General features: G+C 38.5%; 1 protein-coding gene across 1 annotated transcript in view; it reads left to right on the top strand.

Annotated features, from left to right (window-relative positions):
* Window positions 1–1,726: 1,726 nt before the first annotated feature.
* Window positions 1,727–21,464, top strand: part of PGAP1 (post-GPI attachment to proteins inositol deacylase 1) — an 84,362-nt gene continuing 64,624 nt past the window's right edge. Inside the window, exons 1-5 of the mRNA XM_031651432.1 lie at window positions 1,727–2,233; window positions 8,479–8,632; window positions 12,038–12,213; window positions 15,480–15,651; window positions 19,794–19,951. Coding sequence (XP_031507292.1) covers window positions 2,087–2,233; window positions 8,479–8,632; window positions 12,038–12,213; window positions 15,480–15,651; window positions 19,794–19,951 — 807 coding nt within the window. The 5' untranslated portion in view covers window positions 1,727–2,086. The remainder of the gene's footprint in view (window positions 2,234–8,478; window positions 8,633–12,037; window positions 12,214–15,479; window positions 15,652–19,793; window positions 19,952–21,464) is intronic.

Raw genomic sequence — 21,464 nt, 5'->3', positions numbered from 1 at the left:
TGGGAGGATGAGGTGGGTGGATCACGAGGTCAGGAGTTTGAGACCAGCCTGGCTAACATGGTGAAATCCCGTCTCTACTAAAAATAAAAAATTAGTCAAGATGATGGTATGCGGCTCGTAAATCCCAGCTACCAGGAGGCTGAGGCACGAGAATTGCTTGAACCCGGGAGGTGGAGGTTGCAGTTATCTGAGATCACACCACTGCACTCCAGCCTGGGCAACAAAGCAAGACTCCATCTCAAAAAAAAAAAAAAATTAGCCAGGCGTGGTGGTGCACACCTATAATCCCAGCTACTCAGGAGGCTGAAGCACGGGGATCTCTTGAACCCTGGAAGCGGAGGGGCTGCAGTAAGCCGATACCGCGCCACTGTACTCCAGCCTGGGCGAGAGCAAGACTCGGTCTCGAAACAAAACAAACAAACAAACAAAAACCTCATACACGACACATTTCAACGACATATTATTTAACAACTGCCCTCCTCAGTACCACCCACAGCTCCCCTGTACATATCCTGGTCCTTCCAGACTTATCTCCTTACAAAAAAGGAGACTGCTTCTGCATTTTCCCATTTCTGTCTTTCTCCATCCATACTCCACATTCCGTAGCTAGCTATGTTTGTTTAGACTTGCAACTGTTTCTGTGTAGGGTAAAGAATATCTTGATTTTCAGGATCACTCCACTTCTCCTTCAAAGTTTTGTAATCTGAATGTCAGGGTGTTGCACAAGATAAACTGTAAGCTTCTTTTTGGTTTTAAAATTCTTTGATTTTATGTATTGTAGCCAGACTTCCTCTGCACGGAAAATATACCACAAAATCAGCCCAAGTTCAATGAAATTCAGTTAGTGCCGAAGACCATTCTAAGAATCCTGTGGTTAGCTATTCACACACACATACCATCTACGGTTGGGTCAGCTTTAAAGAGTGATCGTCTTTTTCCTAACATTCTAGCGTTTTGAAGCTGCTATACGTGATTGATTTCGAGCTACTTTTTTAAAAAACCTCCTCCTTTGAACAAAACAAAACCGAAATTCTTCAAAACGAATTAAATCACTTGCGAGTTTGAATGGCAGCTGGACGAAATTGCTTCCTCTAGTTAACGTGGAACCCATTCCCCAAGAGGTGAAGGTTCTGGAGAGCAAGGCGAGTCAGCATCTAACTGATTACGCAGATACCTGTTGGGGACGTCAGTGCTAATGGATATTTTGGTAACATTTTTTAAGGACTAACGATGCTTTTTGTGATTCAGGCTTTCATCTGATACCGAGAGCAGAATCTCGTCGGCCTGCGGGTTTTTTTTTTTTTTTTACGAGCCGCTGCTTTTAATTGCTGTTACCTACTGGGCCCAAGTAGGCGGTGGAAGAGGGAAAATAAAGCCATTTGTTCCCTCTTCAAGCTAGCTGCTCCAGAGAGCTGTGAGAGTGCTCTGTTACCGTCGGGAAAAGCGAAATTGCGGAGGCCTGAGGCATTTCAAAATTGAACGGGAAGGATTTTTAAACTGCCGCAGGGAGAGGCGTTTGCGAGGTGACAGCTGACGACCCTTGGGCTTTTAAGTCCTCCTCCCCTTTCTCGGTCCGCTCACGGTCCTTAATCGCCTCTGGGCTCTGGGCTCTAGCCCCCTCCCCCAGATTCACTCATCTGACACCCGCCTCCTGCCCAATCCCCCTGCTTGTCTCCAGGGCTGCCGCGCTCCGCCCATCCCCCTCTGGATGCCTCCTCTCTCTCTCTTCTTTCCCTCCTGCCAGCCACTCCTCGCGCCTTTCCCTCCCCACTTTCCTTTTTTCCCCTCACCCTCCAACCCAGCCCACCCAGCTTTCTCGCTCTTCCTCTTTCCCCTCAGATCCGCGCTCCCGCGGCAACACCTACTCCTCCCTCGGCTCTGGTAGTCGCCAGGCCAGAGGCGCCGCGGACCTGGTGCGCGCAGGCGCAATGCGCGGCTGGTGAGCGGGCAGGCCGGGCAGCAGCGCAGGCGCGCGCGGCTGGGGCTCGGCTCCGGGGCTGGCGGTCGGACAGCCTCTGGCTCGCTCAGTCCGGGCTTGGTGCCCCTCGGCGGAGGCGGAGGTAGAGGGGGCGGCGGCACCGGCACCATGTTTCTTCACTCAGTCAATCTCTGGAACCTGGCGTTTTATGTCTTCATGGTCTTCCTGGCAACCCTGGGGCTGTGGGATGTCTTCTTCGGCTTCGAGGAGAATAAGTGCAGTATGAGCTACATGTTTGAGTACCCGGAGTATCAGGTAAGGTTCTGCGCTCTCCTCAGCCGGGCGCTCCAAGACTCTGGCCCCTGGTGCCTTTTTCCTTCTGTGGGGTCGTCCTGCCTTGGCTCTCTGCGCCTCGCGGGCCCCCTGTCCCGTCCTTGCCTCTGTTTTCTCCGCCCGGGGAGACTCTGCATCCTCTTCCTGCCCCCGTCACCTACCCTTTGTGTCCTTTCTTCACGGTGGGGTGTTTGTTAGACGATTTCCCGAGAGCATCCTCGTGGTCGTCCTCGTAGTTACTCCGCTGTCCCTCCGCCTCCCCAGCCCCAAATCCTGGGCACAAGCTCTTCTGACTGGTCGGGCCCAGCCCCCTTTATGCCCAGAGAGGCAGCCTCAACCCTGCTCCCTAAACCCAAGCTCCATCCCTCTCGCGTTCTTGCTTTGACCCGTGCCCCAGGACCTTCCTTTGCTTCCCACGCGCCTAAATTCTTCCCCTCGCGCCCAGTGATTCGCGCGTCAGATTTCGCATTTCTAGAAAGGAACCGAGCGTCTGCAGAGTGTATATTGGCTAGATAGTTCCCAAGGCTGTTTTTAGAGACTCCAGGGTTTTGCCTATGGGTAAGCTGGCGAGTCATTAAATTGGAAACTAGATTCCCTCTTGGAAAGATGTTGCAGATCCCCTTATTTTGCAGGTTAAGAGGCCGTGCGTGTGTGGGCTTGCCTGTGTGTGTGTGCATACCTGTGTTTATGCATGTCTCTCGCAGCCGAGCCTTTTAATAGTTGCATACAAGATCTATTTCATGGTGGTGTTTTTGTTTTCTCGCTGGATTCGGAGTTTAAGAGAGACCCTACCCTTCTCTCTCCACCCCCACCGCTTCCATGCCATTTTGAATGTTTTCAATCAATGGCTTCGTTAGTTCGGCATAGTAGAAATCTAGTATTTCATTCATGACTAGCTGTAAAAAGAGGCGCAGACAAATTACACCACTGTCCTAAGAGATTTTTTCCGAATGATTATTTTATTTCTAAGTGCATCTCTTAATTATGGACTACCTATTATAATAATAATTCCCTACCATAAAATGTATATGCACTATAACACATATTGATAAAATGCATTTTTAGTATACTCTTAAAAGCACAGCAGTTTTTTTTTGGGGGGGGGGGTGAAGGATGCAAGTCCTGATTGCTTTGTACAAGTCATTATGGAGGAAGCCTATTACTTGATTACGCTGCTATTATTTTGATCTTAAGACCACTTAAGGTTTAAATTGCTGAGGAGCATTCTTTCCCATGGGAAAAATTCTAGTAAATTTAGATTTCATCTGTGTTTAGATCCTTACCTTGGTTTTGCATTTATGATAAGAGAGTGGAAACATTTGGTAGGGATGCTATTGATGGAGAAGATTTTGACATGTTACTGTCCTCTCTGTTCGTTTCTAAGCAAATCTTTTTAGTTTAGTATTTTAAAAAACTGAAAATAGAGCTATTATAATTCCCTCCTTATTTTTGTTTTAATAATTAGGAAATTCCCAGTAGATTGATGTAGGTCACTTTAGTTTTGTACTGCATTGAAGAGTTAGGTTAAAATCATTTTGGAACAATACATTACTAATTCCCATTTATTTTTAGATTTCCTACAGTTATTGAAGCTGTTTTAATATTCACAGAAGTAGAAATTGTTCTCCTTAGTGTTGGGAACAAAGCATATGGATCTCACAGACGCATTTCCTGCCTCATAAATTGACTGGAAAAACGGAAAATTAGTGTAGCTAATGGTAAAGAGCTCTTTGGGTTTTTTGTTGTTATTGAGTAGTCTAGGTTTAGTTATTTTGGTTTAAGTTGCTTTTTGGGGGTTTTATGCTTCTATTAATAATTTGCTAATACAGTAATAATTGCAGTGGCAGAAGTTTTTGATTTTTAGCAGGTTTTCATGATGTAAAAAGCTGTGTTAATTCATGATAATATTTATATTGTATTCTTAGTCTTTTGTTTTGCATAACAAAAAGGTCATGTTATCTTACACATACAATTAAAACCAGCCTATAGAAATGAGTCATTTTGAACATAGTGAGATTTCTGGATAAATGAGGCCATTCTGTTGAGAACCGAATGGCTTCCATGAATAAAAATGTTTTAAAGATATTTTACATATTGCTTACCTTTAGTTATATTTTATAAGTCAGCTCTCTAATTGTTCACAGGTTGATACCCAGATGTGAGATGTCCTAGTCATTGGGTTTTCTTCTTTTTTGATGCCTTTCTTCTTTTTTTCTGCTCATTTGCATCTTCTTTAGTTAGCCAGCAGAAATAGAAAGGTAGTTGAAACACATTCAATTTTATTCTCCATTTTTTTTTAAAAGTGGAGCATAAATTTGAAACTCTTTGCAAAAATGAATTTTGAATTTAAAATTGTTTGGTTATCTCTATTCATCTTCTACCTCTGGTTTTCCCAGATTCACTTATTCAGAGTTAATTGAACATCTCACAAACCCATATCTAAAGCCTACGAGGCAAAATATACTTTATCCTTTAAAGCTTCTTGCCCTGTTAATGACAGCAAGGTAAAACTTTTATTTGGTAGCAATTGGTTTTAGGCAAATTGCAGAATTTTATAAGAAACATCTGAGTTGTTTCTCTCATACAGTGATTTATTTGGCTGTCTTCGTATGTGTAACCTAACGGTTGCTCTCTGAAAGGAAATGTTGGCGTGTGCCTGTAGTCCCAGCTACTCAGGAGGCTGAGGCTGGAGAGTTGCTTGAACCTGGGAGGCAGAGGTTGCAGTGAGCCAAGATTGCACCATTGCACTCCAGGCGGGGCAACAGTGAGACTCTGTCTCAAATAAATAAATAAATAAATAAATAAATAAAATGAGTCATATATTTTGTTACTTATTTAGAAAGTCATTTATTGAATGACTAGTCTTTGCCAGGTTTATCTAGCTACTTGGTGTAGGTGAAAGGGAATTAGAACTGAATTAGAGCTTGTGTCTTTATGTCTTGATAAATACAACGGAGGAAATGGGCATGTAGTGCATAGTTACAGTATAATGTACTGAGTGTTATAATTTCACCATAAGAGAGTATGTACAGAGCTTTTCATATAAAGGAGAGCATCCAAGTTTGTCTTGGGTATTCAAAGGCTTTAGAGAAGATGCAAAGTGAATTGGGACATGGAGGGTGTATGAAGTACTGAAAGAACGTTGCAGGCATAAATAATATATGTGAAGGTGGTAATGCACTGGGACACATTGCATGAATAGTATTTATATTATCATTTATGTCAAAACTAAAAAATAATTGATAAACACATTTGCTTGTATATATGTAAAATATTTCTAGAAGCACACACAAACTAATAACCCTTCTAGGGTCAACTGGATGCCTGAAGGACCATGGGTAGGAGAGATCCTTTTCAATGTATATCCTTTTGAATCTTGAATTCAAAAACATGTTAAAAATACATTTTAAAGCATGTCATATCTAAGTTATAAGAAAGTAGGTAAGGGCAGGATGAGGTGGCTCACACCTGTAATCCTAGCACTTTGGGAGGCCAAGGCGGGCAGATCACTTGAGCCCAGGAGTTCAAGACCAGCCTGGATAACATGGTGAAACCCTGTCTCTGCTAAAAAAAAATTAGCCAAGCGTGATGGCATGTGCCACCTGTAGTCCCAGCTACTCAGGAGGCTGAGGTGGGAGGATCACTTGAGGATCACTTGAGACCAGGAAGTCGAAGCTACAGTGAACCGAGATTGTGCCACTGAACTGCAGCCTGGGCAACAAGAGTGGCACCCTGTCTCAAAAAAAAAAAAAAAAAGTAGGTAAGAATAATTAAACCAGATTTTAAAGGTCGTCTCTTAAGCCTTTGTTGTGTGTGTGTGTGTGTTAGCAGTATGAACTATGGATTATAGAAGGCAAGGATAGAGACAAGTCTGAAAAATTCAGTTGTCGTTAAGGCCTTTTTTTTTTTTTTTTTCCCCCTCTAGTGGAGCCCCTAGAGCTATTCTTACGGGGGGTGGAGAGCAGCATAGGGCTGACTGAGAGCTGTTTGTGAGAATTTAAAAACTATGTGAACTTAAAAACTATGTGTATGCATCTTGATCAAAATCTTTTTTCTTTTTGGTTAATTATGGAAATCAAACTTTATTTTTCAGTTTAAGTTTACAATTAAATAATATCATAAAATGGATATTTTAGTTTCTTGAATGAGCATTTTTCTAGTACTCAGGAGTTTATTAGAATGTTTACCTTTTGAGAGAGTTTATGTAGAGATGAGAAGAACCTGCACTAAGGCAGAGTCAAGGAAGGAGGATAGCAGAGGCAGGATTGTGGAGATAATATTTAAATATAAAGGTAATTGATCTTAATATGGTAGAGGGGTTGCTCATTTAAAATAAACTATATAGAATAAAAAAATTTATATTGGAGTTCTGCTCCTATAAGTATTTTCCTTTTAAATCCCTTGACCGTCTTCTGTTTTCTTATCAGCATCCTTTTTGTATGCCTATGCTTTTAATGTCAATGTGGTCAATTACCTCTTCTGGGTCTTTGCTCTTCCCTTTCAACTTGAACTCTGTCTGGAAATTGAGTTTTGCCATTTGCCTACAACTCCCACCATTCTTGCTTCCTCTCTTATTTTTTTTTGTTCTACCTTCTTTGTCCATCTCTATACTTTTTTAAAAACTCTGTATACATTCATATTTTTAAAAATACTCTTTCTCACTATAAAATTGCTTTCATAATAGTATTTTATGAAATATATCAAGTATATTTTTGCTTGCTTTTCTGTCTCAAGAAAATTAAATATTTCTTTTTAGATATATTTGATAGTTTCCTGTTCTTTTGAGTTAATTTTTGACTAGTCCAAACTCTGTTTAGCTACTATACTAAAATAATAATGGTGTACTAAATTGGGAGGAAATAAGAAACTATTTCTTTGTTCTCTTATGTTTTCTTCTTGTTTAATTTGTACCTAAAGAAGTAAGCTATCTTGTCATTTTTATTTTTGATTGTATTCTGTGCATAATCAGTATTGGGACTAATTTGCATTGAAGTACCTATACCAAATATAAAACGAATGGTGGGGTTAGTATTTCTGTATTTTGAGTATTTGGGGAGATAACTAAGATTGCTAGTATCTTAATAAGCTTACAGTCTCTGCAGATGTTTCTGTGATGTTATTGGCATAGATCATTTACAAAGGGATGTTTAGGAAGGTGCACAAATGATCAGAATTTTTTTTTTTTTTTTTAGAACAACGAGGGGTTTCAGTAGTCATTAGCAACATTTACAGGTTTTGAAATTCACTCCGTAGTTAAATTCTTTTATCAAGCACATACCACATGTACAGCACTGCTAGATCTATGTATACCTAAATAAGTAGACATTACTGTCCAATGTAATTGGCTTCATTCTTAATGGTTTCTCTCCTTTAAAATAAAAAAAGAAAAGGAGCAAAAGGGTGTATGTATACTTTACTACCACTTTTATAGATGTCTACCTTTGAGGATGACATTAAGAGATAATTTATACTAAGCTGAAAAAAAATGTAGGTGAACTACTGACTCAGTAGTTAGGTGAACTGCTGTATTATTGGTATACAATAATATGAAGTGTAGGGTAGTTTAAAGTTTGCCAGCAAATCATGCACCTGGTCCATGAAAACTGAAATAGATACTAATTCAGTGGAATGTTTATGGTAAGAAAAGTGTACATGTCTTGACCAAGACATGGCTATAAGGTTAAGATTAATTTGTTAAGCATATTGTAGGCCAAAACATATTAAATTGAGAAGTCAGAAAGCTGCATTATAAAACAAGTTACTTTCTTTTGAAAATATAACAGCTGAAATGTATAGTTGGGTCTGAGTAAAAGGAGAAACATTACAAAATAGTTAAAAATGGAAAAAAAGAATTGATTTGATGATGGAAAGCCTTTATCATTTCTAAGTATAATTGATACTTATCCAACTATGTTAACGTGTAGCTTGTTGACATATACCATTGTCAGTGGCTATTTTGAGTAATTTGTATTGGTTGGAAATTCAAGTAGTCCTCTTTTATGTTTTCCTGAAGACTGCATGGTTCAAAATATACACAATTCAAGACTGATTCTCTATATGAATAAACTACAAGTAGAAGTTGTTTTGTGTATGAAGTGTGGTTTTAATATCAGTAATATTTTTATATTGCACTATTCCAAATTTCCTTAATTCAGAATTGCATATGGTGAGGCTGAATTGTATTAATAAAACTGACTGAAGTGAAACTACATTTTTTTTTAATGTAGAAAATAGAACTTCCAAAGAAACTGGCAAAACGCTATCCCGCATATGAGTTGTATCTTTATGGAGAGGGATCATATGCTGAAGAACACAAAATTCTCCCTTTGACGGGTATTCCAGTTCTCTTTCTTCCTGGTAATGCTGGAAGTTATAAGCAAGGTAAGTCTTACTGGAAGTAAATTTTGAAAGCTACAAAATTCAACTCAAAAATTTGAGTCATATCCATACTCAGTGAATCAAATAGAGTAAATGAAATGCATGCTGTGTGTGAAGTACTGTGTTGGGCTTACAGAGAGACCAAAATATGACATTTTCTCTGAGAGAGAATACATGTGAGAAATACTTAGAAAAATTGAAGACCACTTTGCTAAGAGAGGGATACAAAGAATAAGTTGGAGTGGGATGGCATAAGTAGACGATAAAGGGGAACCCCTTGGGGAATCAGCTGAGGAAATACATTTATGTTGGAAATGGAAGGTAAAGAGAACAGAACCTTAAGCATTGATTAGGGAAATAAATCAGTGGCTAATGTTATGCAAAACAAGAGAGATTAGTTTTCTTCTTTTGGAGTTATTTAAGTGAGAGAGATTTGGAAGTACTCGGGGGAACATAGAAAGGTGAGGATAGGGAAGTTACATGTACAGATTCCAAATTGATGTTGGCTTGGAGATATAGTAGTTATTTCTGGCATAACAGCCAAGTAATCTGGAATTAATTTCGTTTTAAACTAAAACCTGCTTTCTTGTTATTTAATGGACTGGAATTGCTATGTAATGAGACTAGAATTGTTTCAACATGTGCAATTATTTACATGTTTATTCATCTAGCACGTATCTGCAGGTATCTACCATGAGCCAAGCCATATTCCAGGTATCAGGGATCCAGAGCATATCAAGACAGAGTCCCTCTCTCATCAAATGTATATGCTTATTGGGAAGACAGCCATCAAATATGTCAGTAATGTTAAAAGCTAGAAACAAAAACAGACTCAGGAGGTAGAAGATAAAAGGGTCAGGAAGTGGCTAGTTTAGATGAGGTGGTCAGGAAAGGCCATTGTGAGGAGATGATATTTGAGGAGAGGCTTGACTGAGGGAAGATCCTGAGGCAGGAACGTGTTTTGTGCATTTGAGGCTACTGTGACTAGAAAAAGTTACAAAAAGAGATAAGAATGGAAAAGTAGCCATGGGCCATATCATGTAAGCTGTGGAAAAGACTTTGAATGAGAAACTGTTGGAGAGCTTTGGGTAAGAAAAATATAATCTGATTTTTAAAATTAATCTTTGTATTTGAAATATTACATACAGAGAAACATATAGAACATAGATATTTGGTTACAAATTATTATAAAGTGAACACCCATGAAATCAAAACCCTAGTCAAGAAGTAGATTACTAGCAACCTGGAAAGGCCTTATGTGCCCCTTCGTGGTTAAAACTCCCTTTTCTCTTTCTTGACATAATCACAATCCTAATGTTAACATGGTAATTTCCTTAACTTTCTTTGTAGTTTTAATGCAATCTATTCATTTGAGGCTGTTTTTAAATTTTGTAATATGAATATAGTCATTCAGTATGTATTATTTTGTGTCTGGCTTCTTTAAGTCAGCATTATCTTTAACATTCATCCAAGTTGTTGTATGAGCTGTGATTCATTCATTTTCCTTTTTCTATATTATTCTGTTGTAAGACTATACCATGATTTGTCCCTTCTGTCTTTGGACAGAATAAATGTTTACATTTATTGGCAATTAAAAATAATGAATTTCACTCCATATGTTTCCTGGAGCACATAAACCTGTGCTTCTGTAAGATAGATATCCAAGAGTGTAATTCCATGTTACAGGTTATGTGTATCTTTTTAATCTTTACTGATTGTGCTAATTTATATTCCTAAAAGCAGTATATTTTACCTTCTTTTGCTTCACGTCCTTTACAACACGAGAATTGTCAGATATTAAATTTTTAAACAGTCTGGTAGGTGTGATTTACTTTTAAAAACAGGTTGCTCTGGCTTCGCTATGAAGAGAATTTCCTTTGAAGGGCAGGAATGGAAGCAGGAAAGATACTAAAACATCATAAGTCATCAGAGAACTATAAATAAAAAATGAGATAGTACTTCATACATCCTAGGATAGTTGTAATAAAAAAAGACAGATAACAACAAGTGTTGGCGAAGATGTGGAGAAATTGGCACCGTCAAACATTGTTGGTGGAAATGCAGAATGTGCAGCCACTTAGGAAAACTGTTTGGGAGTTCCTCAGAATATTGAACATAGAGCTATCATGTGGCCCAAAAATTCTACTCCTAGGCATCTACCCAAGAAAAATAAACATACCCACACAAAAACTTGTATATAAATGTCCATAGCAGCATATAATAACCAAAAGGTGGAAATAATTTAAATGGTCATCAGCTGATGAATAGATGAATCAAATGTAACATATTCATATAATGGAATATTATTCAACAGAAAACAGGAATGAAGGACTGATACATGTTACAACATGAATGAACCTTGAAAATATCCTGCTATGTGAAAGAAACCAGTTCCAAAAGGCCACGTATTATATGAGATGTCCAAAATAGGCAAACCCGTAGAGACAGAAAGTAGATCAGTGCTTGCTAGGCCTAGGGGTTGGAAGGAGTGAAGAAATGGAGAGTGACTGCCAGTAGGCACAGAGTTTTGTATTTGAAGTGATTAAAAAATGTCTAATGTTAGATTTCAGAGATGGTTGTACAGTATATACCAGAGATGGCAAATATACTAAAAACCATTGAATTTTACAGTTTTATATAGTGAGTTGTATAATATGTGGATTATAATGTATCCGTAGTATATGTTTTTACAAAATGAAATGGCAGACAGGTATTTTGTTTGCTAAACCATATGCTACAATTTTTGTGCCACCTAATATAGGCAATTTATAATATATTTTTTAAAAAGATTTGCAAAACAGCAACAAGAACAAAAAGAGTGGAAGCAGGGAGACCAGTAAAGAAACTGTTAGAGTAGTTCAGGTAACAGATAGTGGTGTTTGGATTAGGACAATAGTGGTGGGAATGGTGAGAAATTTCAGCTGGGGGTATATTTGGAAGCTATGTCATGGAAGCACTTACTGATGGATTGGATGTCCTGTGTAGGAGAAAAAGACAAATGAAGTGTGAATATCTAAACCAGGTGATGAATGGATATTTCTTGTAGGAACCTTGTCATTCTCAAAATCCTCAGTAAGTGTGGCAAAATTTATATGTCTTATTCTTCAAAGAATCCTGCCTTTTTAGCTATTGTTGCTCCTACCAAAGGAAAAGAAGGTAGAGAGTGAGTGATCTGTTTGCTTTTTATTTATTTAATTTTAAAAATATTTAGGTCACACTTACTGCATTCAAGGCATACAGTTGCTAGATTAGTTTGTTCTAAATTGGTACTATTAATGAATTTCATCCTGAAATAGGTGGTTTATATTCGTGATGCAGGATAAGGTTATTTACTAAGAAATTCTGAAGAAAGAATGGATGAGACCTGTAAATATTGTTTAATGTGCACTTCATTCTTTTCCTCTGCAGTTCGTTCTATTGGCTCCATTGCACTTAGAAAAGCAGAGGACATTGACTTCAAGTACCACTTTGACTTCTTTAGTGTAAACTTCAATGAAGAACTGGTGGCTCTGTATGGTGGAAGTCTTCAGAAGCAGACCAAGTTTGTACATGAATGTATTAAAACAATTCTCAAACTCTATAAGGTGAGAGATAAGTATGCAAATCAATAGTGGTGCAGCCTATCAGCACCTTTTTAAAGAGGGATTCAGTATATTTTAAATAATATATTTGTTTATATGGAAGTTGAAGCAGAGAAGGCACAAACATTTTTTTGTGAGAGTCTGTTGTCTTGCCCTCCATAATGGTTTTGAAGTTTAAATTTATAAGAAACATTTCTTATGGTGAATTCAGGAAGAAAAACCTTTTAAAACTTTATATATAAATTACGAGTGCAATGCATTACCTAAAAACCGTTGGTATATATTTCTACCTTTAGCTATGACTAAGTAACTGGTACTAGGGTAGACCACCTGCATATGTAAACAACTGTAAAACTAGTCAAGATATCTGAAGCACCTGTTTTGAGATGTTGGACAATTGAGCCGCAAAGCACTATGATCCCTGGAAGAAGTGAGCTCCATGATTGCTCTGAATTTCTGCCCGAAAGCATTTTTCAGACCATGGGGCAAGTAGGAGGAGATCAAGCAGGGCACATTGATATCACTTAGCTAAAGAAAGCAGAGAATTGGAATTGGGGGCTGCTGAAGCAGTATGAGAAAGAAGACAGTGAGACAAAGAAAGGGGCTCTAAAAATGTGTGTTTTTCAATCTTTGAATGCCATGCTGCACAGGGAAAGTAGCTATAAAACAGTGGCATGCTAAGGAGGAAGTGGTGGGGTGTGTTCAAGACATAGTGGTGGTTTAAATCAAGGTGGTGGCAGTTGAAGTGATGAGAAATTGTCAGATCGGTGTAAATCTTAAAGGTTGAGGTAGTACAGTTTGCTGGCAGATCAGATATGGAAGGGCAAAGTGAGAGGAAAAGAAGAGTTAAGGATGACCCCAAGTTTTTTGGCTAAACTGAAAAGATTGAAATGCCATTAACAGAGGTAGGGAAGAGTGTAGGAGGAACAGATATAGAGGAGATGAAGAGTTTAGTTTTAGACAGATTCAGTTTGAGATGCACATTAGGCATTCCATGTATGCTACTGTAAGGTGGAGTTCAAGGCTAGAGTTCAAGAGAAGGAGTACAGTCTTGAGATAATTACTGAGAGGTTGACAGTGTGTAGATACACTTAAAGCCGCTAGACTGGAAGAGATCACCGATGGTTTCAACAAAGCTATGAAAGAGAAGTGATCTAAGGGCTGAGGCCTGAGTGACTTCAGTTTTAAGAAATGAGGAGAGATGAGAAGGAACTAGAAACAAACTAAAAAAGAGGAGCCAGTGAGGCAAAGGGAGAACCAGGAGAGTTTGTTGTCAAAGAAACTAACTTAAATATTTCAAAGAAGGAAGAAATGATCAACTGTGTCAAATGTTATTGATAGGTCAAATAAGATGAGGATTAAGAACTGACCATTGTAGCCTAAGCAACATAGTGAGACCCTGTGTCTACAAAAAAAGAAAATATAGTGTATTAGCTGGACGTGGTGGTGCACACTTGCAGTCCCAGCTACTTGGGAGGCTGAGGTAGGAGGATCTACTCGGAGCCTAGGAGATTGGGGCGGCAGTGAGCCATGAATTGTGCCACTGCGCTCCAGCCTGGGTGACAGAGTGAGACCCTGTCTCAGAAAAAAAAAAAGAATTAAGAATTGACCATTGGATTCCTTGGTGATTTAGCAAGAGCAGTTTTGGTGGCATGTTGGGGTGAAAGTCTGATTGAAATGAATTCAAGAGTGTATGGAAGTTGAGAAATTGGAGATTTGTGTTCGTTTGTTTTGAGACAGGGTCTCACTCTGTCACCAGGCTGGAGTACAGTGGCGTGATCTCAGCTCACTGCAACCTCCGCCTTCTGGGCTCAAGTGATTCTCCTGCCTTAGCCTCCCGAGTAACTGGGACTACAGGCGCGTGCCACCACGCCCAGCTAATTTTTGTATTTTTAGTAGAGACCAGGTTCTGCCATGTTAGCCAGGCTGGTCTCGAACTCCTGACCTGAAGTGATCCACCTACCTTGGCCTCCTAAAGTGCTGGATTACAGGCGTGAGCCACCGCGCCTGGCCTGCAACTTGTTTTTAGAGTTTTGCTGTAAAGAAATGTAAAGTAGTCACTAAGGGGAAAGGGAGAATTAAAAGGGAGTTATTTTTATTTTTAAGAGAGAATGCCAGTATATTTGTACACTAATGAAAATGATCTAGTAGATAGGGAAAAGCAATAATGCAAGAAGAAAATGAGAAGGATTCCTAGAGTGATGTACTTGAGAAGGTCAAAGGGGATAGGTTTCGCTAAGATCAGGTCTGTATTGGAGATCACCAAGGATCCACTTAATTCCTATACCAGCATATTATGACATGGCTGAAATAGTATACACAAGGGAAGCTCATTAGAGACTCAGTGCCCAGGGTTTTTACTGGGGACTTATCACATAGATACCCTCTGCCTAGCACATACCAAATTTCCAGCCTGGAGGACAGCAGGTGTTCAGCATAAAACGTATTGTTTGCACAAACATTTTAGACACTCTTATCATTTAGGGAATGGTAGGAATCTCCCCCCAAAATATAAGGTTCCAGATTCCAGCCAAGAGCCAACGTTGTATCCAGCCCATGCCAAGGACAGTAGTCTCAGGCCTCCTATGTTAACTCTTCTGCACAAGATTCACTCTACTCATTGAGAAGAGATGGTACACAGGAAGGATCCGTGTTGGGGGTGATGAGCAAAAGTCTGGTAATGAGACTGAGGAGATTGTTGAAAATAAAAGATTTCTTGAAAAGCACTTATCTAAAAAATAAAATATTGTAATTGTCAGTGAATAAATGTTTGGAATGCTGCTTCATTTTTAAACCAAAATGCACAATAGAGAAATAATTTGATGAGATAAAAGATAACATGATAAGGTAGTATATTGCTATCACAACTGTAATCATCTTGGCCTTTTTTGGGTGATATTTTCAGTTTCAAACAAATTATCTGATTTCTTATGTCTTGTAAAACCTAATAATCTTGTACATGCGAAATGTAATTATGCCTCAGATTACATGTAGTGTAATAACCAGTATAAACATGATTTGCTAGACCAACTGTTCCTATTGGCCCAGAAAACCAAGATATACCTGTTAAAAATGTTTGGCAGAATACAAAATAGTGTGTATACACTAATTAAAACTATATGAAAATGTACTTCTGTACCTTATGGTGGGAGGTTATATAGTTTGATTTTCTTTTTCCTATAAAATTGCTCATATGCAGAGAGAAATATTTAGTATTTTTTAAATACTTAAAAAAGTATTAATTATGACATGGTGATTTATTTTAATAGGGTCAAGAATTTGCTCCAAAAAGTGTGGCAATAATTGGTCATTCTATGGGTGGCCTCGTTGCAAGAGCATTGCTTACACTGAAAAATTTTAAGCACGATCTGATAAATCTTCTTATTACACAAGCCACACCTCATGTTGCTCCTGTGATGCCATTAGATCGTTTCATTACAGGTGAGTACTGTTAGGTAAACATTAACTGACCTCCCCATTGTTGCTTAAGATTAAATAAATAAATCTCTAGGGCTATTCCCCTTAGAATATGCTACAAATTTATCCATGTATGAAGCAACTCGGTTGCAAATCAGCACCTCCAATTCTGAGTGTGTGTCTCTTTATATCTTTGAACTTAGGCTTATAATTGAAGCTACTGTGAAGTTTTGTCTGTCCATAGCATCTTAACGTGGTTGACATGTGTTTTATAATTCTTAGGCACTAGGGCTTCCGTTTAGTTGTTGTTTTTTTTTTTTTTTTTTTTTTTTTTTTTTTTTTTTAAAGACAGGGAGGGTCTTGCTCTTTCTCCCAGGCTGGATGGAGTGCAGTGGTGCAGTCTCGGCTCACTGCAACCTCCGCCTCCCAGGTTCTCATGCTTCAAGCGATTCTCATGCTTCAACCTTCCAAGTAGCTGGGATTACAGGTGTGTGCCACCAGCCCCACTAATTTTTATATTTTTAGTAGAAACAGGTTTTTGCCATATTGCCCAGACTGGTCTTGAACTGCTGACCTCAAGTGATCTGCCTGTCTCAGCCTCCCAAAGTGCTGGGATTACAGGGATAAGCCACCATGCCTGGCCAGTTTAGTGATTTTTGAGGATGGTACCCTGTCTCTTAAGATGTCTTTAAGCTTCCTATGCTTTGTTAACTGTTTTAGGACTCTATCCAAAATAAGCTTATATTTAAGTAAAATAGTAGCAATGTCTAGTTTTTAAGTACAAAGGTATGCTAACACTTTATATAATGAGGTATAATTCCTAATATTTATTGAGCTCTTATTATGTTATGGGTTTTAAAGACTTCACGTGATGTGTTACCACACTTAATCCTCACTGCAGTCCTGTGAGGTAGGTACCATTATTATCCTCATGTTTATGGATAGAAAAAGGCCAAGATAATGTTCTTGCCCAGAGTCATGTGTCAAGAAACTAGTGAAACCGATATTTGACCCTGGTAAACTTGCTTCTGGGCTTGTGCTCTTAACTTTGCATGCTGTACTGCCTGTTAATTGAAGTACATTAACATAGGAAATAAAACCATAGATAATACTATAATCTTGCAGGAATTTTGAATGAAATGTAGGAGTTTGTGATTGACATCATCTAATCAAAAGTGATAATGTCACAGAATAAGAATTAAATGTCTGTTTTCTCAAATTTTTGTTAAAAAAAGTCAGAGATTATCCTCACTGCTTATAGGAATATTATATGAGTAGAAGAAAATCTTTAGAAAGAATTCTTCCTGGTTAGTAAATGTATATAGCTTCTTACCTATAAAAATTTGCATTATCTTAATTTTGATGAAAATTTTGTTTGTAGTTAAGTGAGAAATATTTCCCGGTGACTCCAAACCAAAGTAGTTTTTCTAAAGTGCCCTCCTTGACATAACAGCATTGCCAAAGAATAATTTATTTGCTGTTAAGTATCTGGTGCAACAGTAATTATTATGAGGCCCAGTTTTTCTGTTGGTACATTTAAAACTTTGCCTGTAGAAGTCTTTTAATAAAGAACATCTTAATTTTAATAATGAAGTTGTTTAAATTTGTTGTAGTCTAATAATCTTAAATGACCTTAGGTTTAGGAAAAAAATTAAAGGCTAAAAGTCATAGTACTTGTCACCGTAATTGAGAACTCTTTATATTATTGCATTCTGTGTGGTATATGTAGATGACCTGCATAGATTAAATTAGAATGACTTAAATATATTTTAAAAATTATTTGAGGAATGCACCCTCAATAGGTTTTATTGCTTTGGAGGGTGGCACTGTTCTGTCTCTATAAGGCTCAGGCTGAAAGTGATTCTTAGGGTCAAGAATCCTGTACCTTTCCTGTGATTAGCAAGTCTTTCCTCTTTATTCTATATTTATTCTTTTTATTTTACTAAGTCAAAATTAGAATGAAAATTTTAAGGTTTTGAGAGACAGAGATCCATATGACCTCAGAAGTGGATTCCCTGCTTATACTTGATGAAAATACTGCCTTTCCGTAGGAGGAAGGAGGCCCTGCACTGGGCTCTGCACTTTGGAGGCTCCTGCTGCTCTGCCCTTACCCTTTCCCAGAGGGTGAGAAGTATGAAGGCTAAGTAGCCTCCCCACATGGAGGCTGTGTCTTTACTTCTGCACTGGGATCTAGCTAACCAAGCCTCCAAACTTTTCTTTTACTTTTTCTTTTTTTTTTTTTTTTTGAGACAGAGTCTCACTCTGTTGCCAGGCTGGAGTGCAGTGGTGCAATCTCGGCTCACTGCAACCTCCACCTCCTGGGTTCAGGCGATTCTCCTGCTTTAGCCTCCCGAGCAGCTGGGACTACAGGCACGTGCTACCATGCCCAGCTGATTTTTGTGTTTTTAGTAGAGACAGGGTTTCACCACGTTGGCCAGGATGGTCTCGATCTCTTAACCTCATGATCCGCCCGCCTCGGCCTCCCAAAGTACTGGGATTACAGGTGTGAACCACCATGCCCGGCTGCCTCCAGACTTTTCTTGTCTATGTGCCCTAAGCCTGCTTCCAAGACCTGTGTGGGTCTCTTTATTTTCTTTGTTCTCCTGAGGGCAGGTATGTAGAATTCTAAGCTTGAGTTGTAGCCAAGGCAGAGCTCTGCAGAAAGTACAGACAGAGCTTGCATGTGCACATGAGGCCCTTGTCATGCGGGATCCAATTGGGATGGGAAGAGAAGCACAGTAAGAGACTGGAGATCTGCTCTTCCCTTGCTACCACCATCCAGTGGCTAACTCTGAGGTGTCTGAGAATTCTTAATTTGAACCTGGCCTTGCAGGTTATTTCAATGATGTATTTTTCAAGATAGGCAGAAAAAATATATTTGATTTAACAGGTTATTAGCTGGATTTTTGACTTTTTAAACTATCTAGACATATGGCATGTGTGCCCCACTGGTACTTACATCCCAGGCTCTCCAGATGTTAAGAGTCAGTCTGCTAGGTGGTAATCTAAGTAAGTACTGCTGAGATCTTTAATGGGGGCAGCTTGCTGTACCCAATGTTTGAAGCCCTGAGTGGGATCAAATGCCAGGATAAAAATGCATTAAGTTTTGATAATCAGAAAAAGAATTGAGAAATCCCCTGCCCTAGCCTCAGTTTAATCTTTGACACTAGGCTTTTTTCACCTTCAATAGACAAAGTGAAAAATTGTCTGCAGGTTCTTCCCTTTGAACTACTTGTTACAATAAATGGGTTGAACCCTAACATGAGGTTTTCCGCAGTAGCATAGTCCTAAGACTAACGTCAATGGTATTGTCCTGATAGATTGTAAGAATTTAAATAGTGCTTGTGTGGTGGTGGTTGGCCACAGAAGAGATTTGCTAAGCCATTTTTTTTTTTTTGAGACAGAGTCTCGCTCTGTTGCCCAGTCTCGGCTCATTGCAACCTCTGCCTCCCGGGTTCAAGTGATTCTTCTGCCTCAGCCTCCTGAGTAGCTGGGATTACAGGTGCACACCACCATGCCCAGCTAGTTTTTGTATTTTTAGTAGAGATGGGGTTTCACCATATTGGCCAGGCTGGTCTCAAACTCCTGACTTCATGATCCACCTTCCTCGGCCTCCCAAGCTAAGGCTTTTTAAGCTGGGACACTGCCATCATAGGGAGGGGTCTATCGCTCTTTTTTTAAACCACATTATTGAGGGTAATTGATATATAAAATACTGCACATATGTGATGTATGCAGTTTGTAATGTATACATTTAATGTATATTGTAAATTATACAATAATTTGTAAGATAATGTAAATTCTTACCTTTGGAAGAATATTATTATTTTCTCTTTTTGCTATACTGTGTGACTCATGAATAAGCATCACCCTTGTGGAATGTAGAAACGTGTTTGCTTATGGATACAAAACTAGTAAAATTTGGGATTTTTTTTTATTGATACCTTTAGTAACTCTTAGTATTTATACTTTTATTTAATGGGGAAGTAGGAATATGTGTAAAGATACTGATTTTACTGAAAGTAGGGAAATGTGAATAACACACTGTTTATAGATGAAATGACTTAAGCAAAAATTCAGTTAAATATTAATATTACTGTATAGATATCTTATTCTTTCAGGGAATGGCTACTATTTTTTAATGTCTCTTTTTTATTCCCTACCAGATTTTTATACGACTGTAAACAACTATTGGATTCTAAATGCTCGACACATAAATTTAACCACACTTTCTGTAGCTGGAGGATTCCGGGATTACCAAGTTCGTTCAGGATTGACTTTTCTACCAAAATTAAGCCATCATACCAGTGCCTTATCTGTTGTGGTAATCTTTTTTTAAGATTCTACTGAAATAGTAATGTAATAGACCCAGTAGAGCATGAAAGAAGAAATAATGTATAGCTGCGTGGTAATGACTGCTGAGTTAGTGGTGTTGCACTGCTGTATGTGCATGCATGTGTGTGAGAGAGAGAGGGAAAGAGAGAAAGAGGGAATATGAATGAATGAATGAATATGAATGTGTTGGGAGGGCAGAGTTGTGGATGCGTATGTCTATAGGGAGTAAAAAGGATGGCCAGGAACCATGGCTTATGCCTATAATTCTAGTGCTTTGTGAGGCCAAGGCAGGAGGACTGCTTGAGGCCAGGAGTTCAAGATTAGCCTAGGTAACATAGGGAGACCCCCATCTCTACAAAATACAAAAAAAAAATTTAAAATTATCCAGGCTAATTTAGGCATGGTGGTAAGTGCCTATAGTCTGAGCTACTCAGGAGGTTGAGGCAGGAGAATCACTTGAGTCCAAGAGTTCAAGGTTATAGTGAGCTGTGATTTTATCACTTCCCCTCAGCCTGGATGACAGAACAAGACTCTGACTCAAAAACAAACAAAAAAAAGTAAGTACACAGGATCTTAGAAACTTGATGAAAATGACCCTTATTTATGAGGAGTAATGGTTTCTTGTCCAAAATAAGAGCCTGTTCATTGATTAGAGTTGTAAATATAAGAATGTGTGGACTGGAAAGAAGGGGAATCCAGTTACAAGGGGAATCTAGTACAATCTGAGTGTTGTACTAGATATAATTATAGTGGAATATCAAACATATCACATACTCCTGAATGTTAAACTTGAATGAAAGTTTACCTATTTTATAACAGCATGATTAGCTTTGACAGTATAAATAGTATAAGTAGAACCCTGATTAATTAATTTGCTACTTATTCTTCCCTGCTAGGACATCAAGTATTTGATCTTTAACTGGGATACATAATCTATGTAAAGTGAGTCAAGTTTCCTCTTAGGACTTCTTTCATGTATATTTAACCTTGAAGTCTTCAGTTAAGGTCTTAGCTTCTTAACTCGGTATACACATCATCTCCAAATATAACTTACTTCCTAAAGAGAAAATGCATAGAATGTAGTCTGTCTGTTCCTTTTGCTTTTTAGGAGATAACATTAGAAAGTCACTGTTTCATAGTTGTACCTCTTCATAGATACTCCTTTGTTTATCTCACCTACTGTTATCCTACTTTAGATTACTGTTCATTCATTAAATAGGTTATTTACTGAATGCTTGCCATACATAGAACAAAAATTATTAAGCTATTCTGCTATTACCCACCATTTTCATATAACTAGAGGAACTGGGATGTAGCCAGAATAGCTTTGGAACTAAATTAGTAAATCTATCAAACCTCATTGTTAGAGGTATGAATGTTGCTATTTGGTGTTGAATATTTTGGTCAGATATTTGTTGGAAGTCCTCAAAAGACTAAATGTCAACTCCTTGTAAACACAGATGATTTAGTCATATGAAATTTGATGTAACTTATTTCCTGGA

Source organism: Papio anubis, chromosome 10 (genome assembly GCF_008728515.1).
Source record: "Papio anubis isolate 15944 chromosome 10, Panubis1.0, whole genome shotgun sequence".
In the NCBI taxonomy this organism is placed as follows: Eukaryota; Metazoa; Chordata; class Mammalia; order Primates; family Cercopithecidae; genus Papio; species Papio anubis.
The sequence above is the reverse complement of the archived record's forward strand: the minus strand, read 5'-3'. Positions and strand labels throughout refer to the sequence as shown.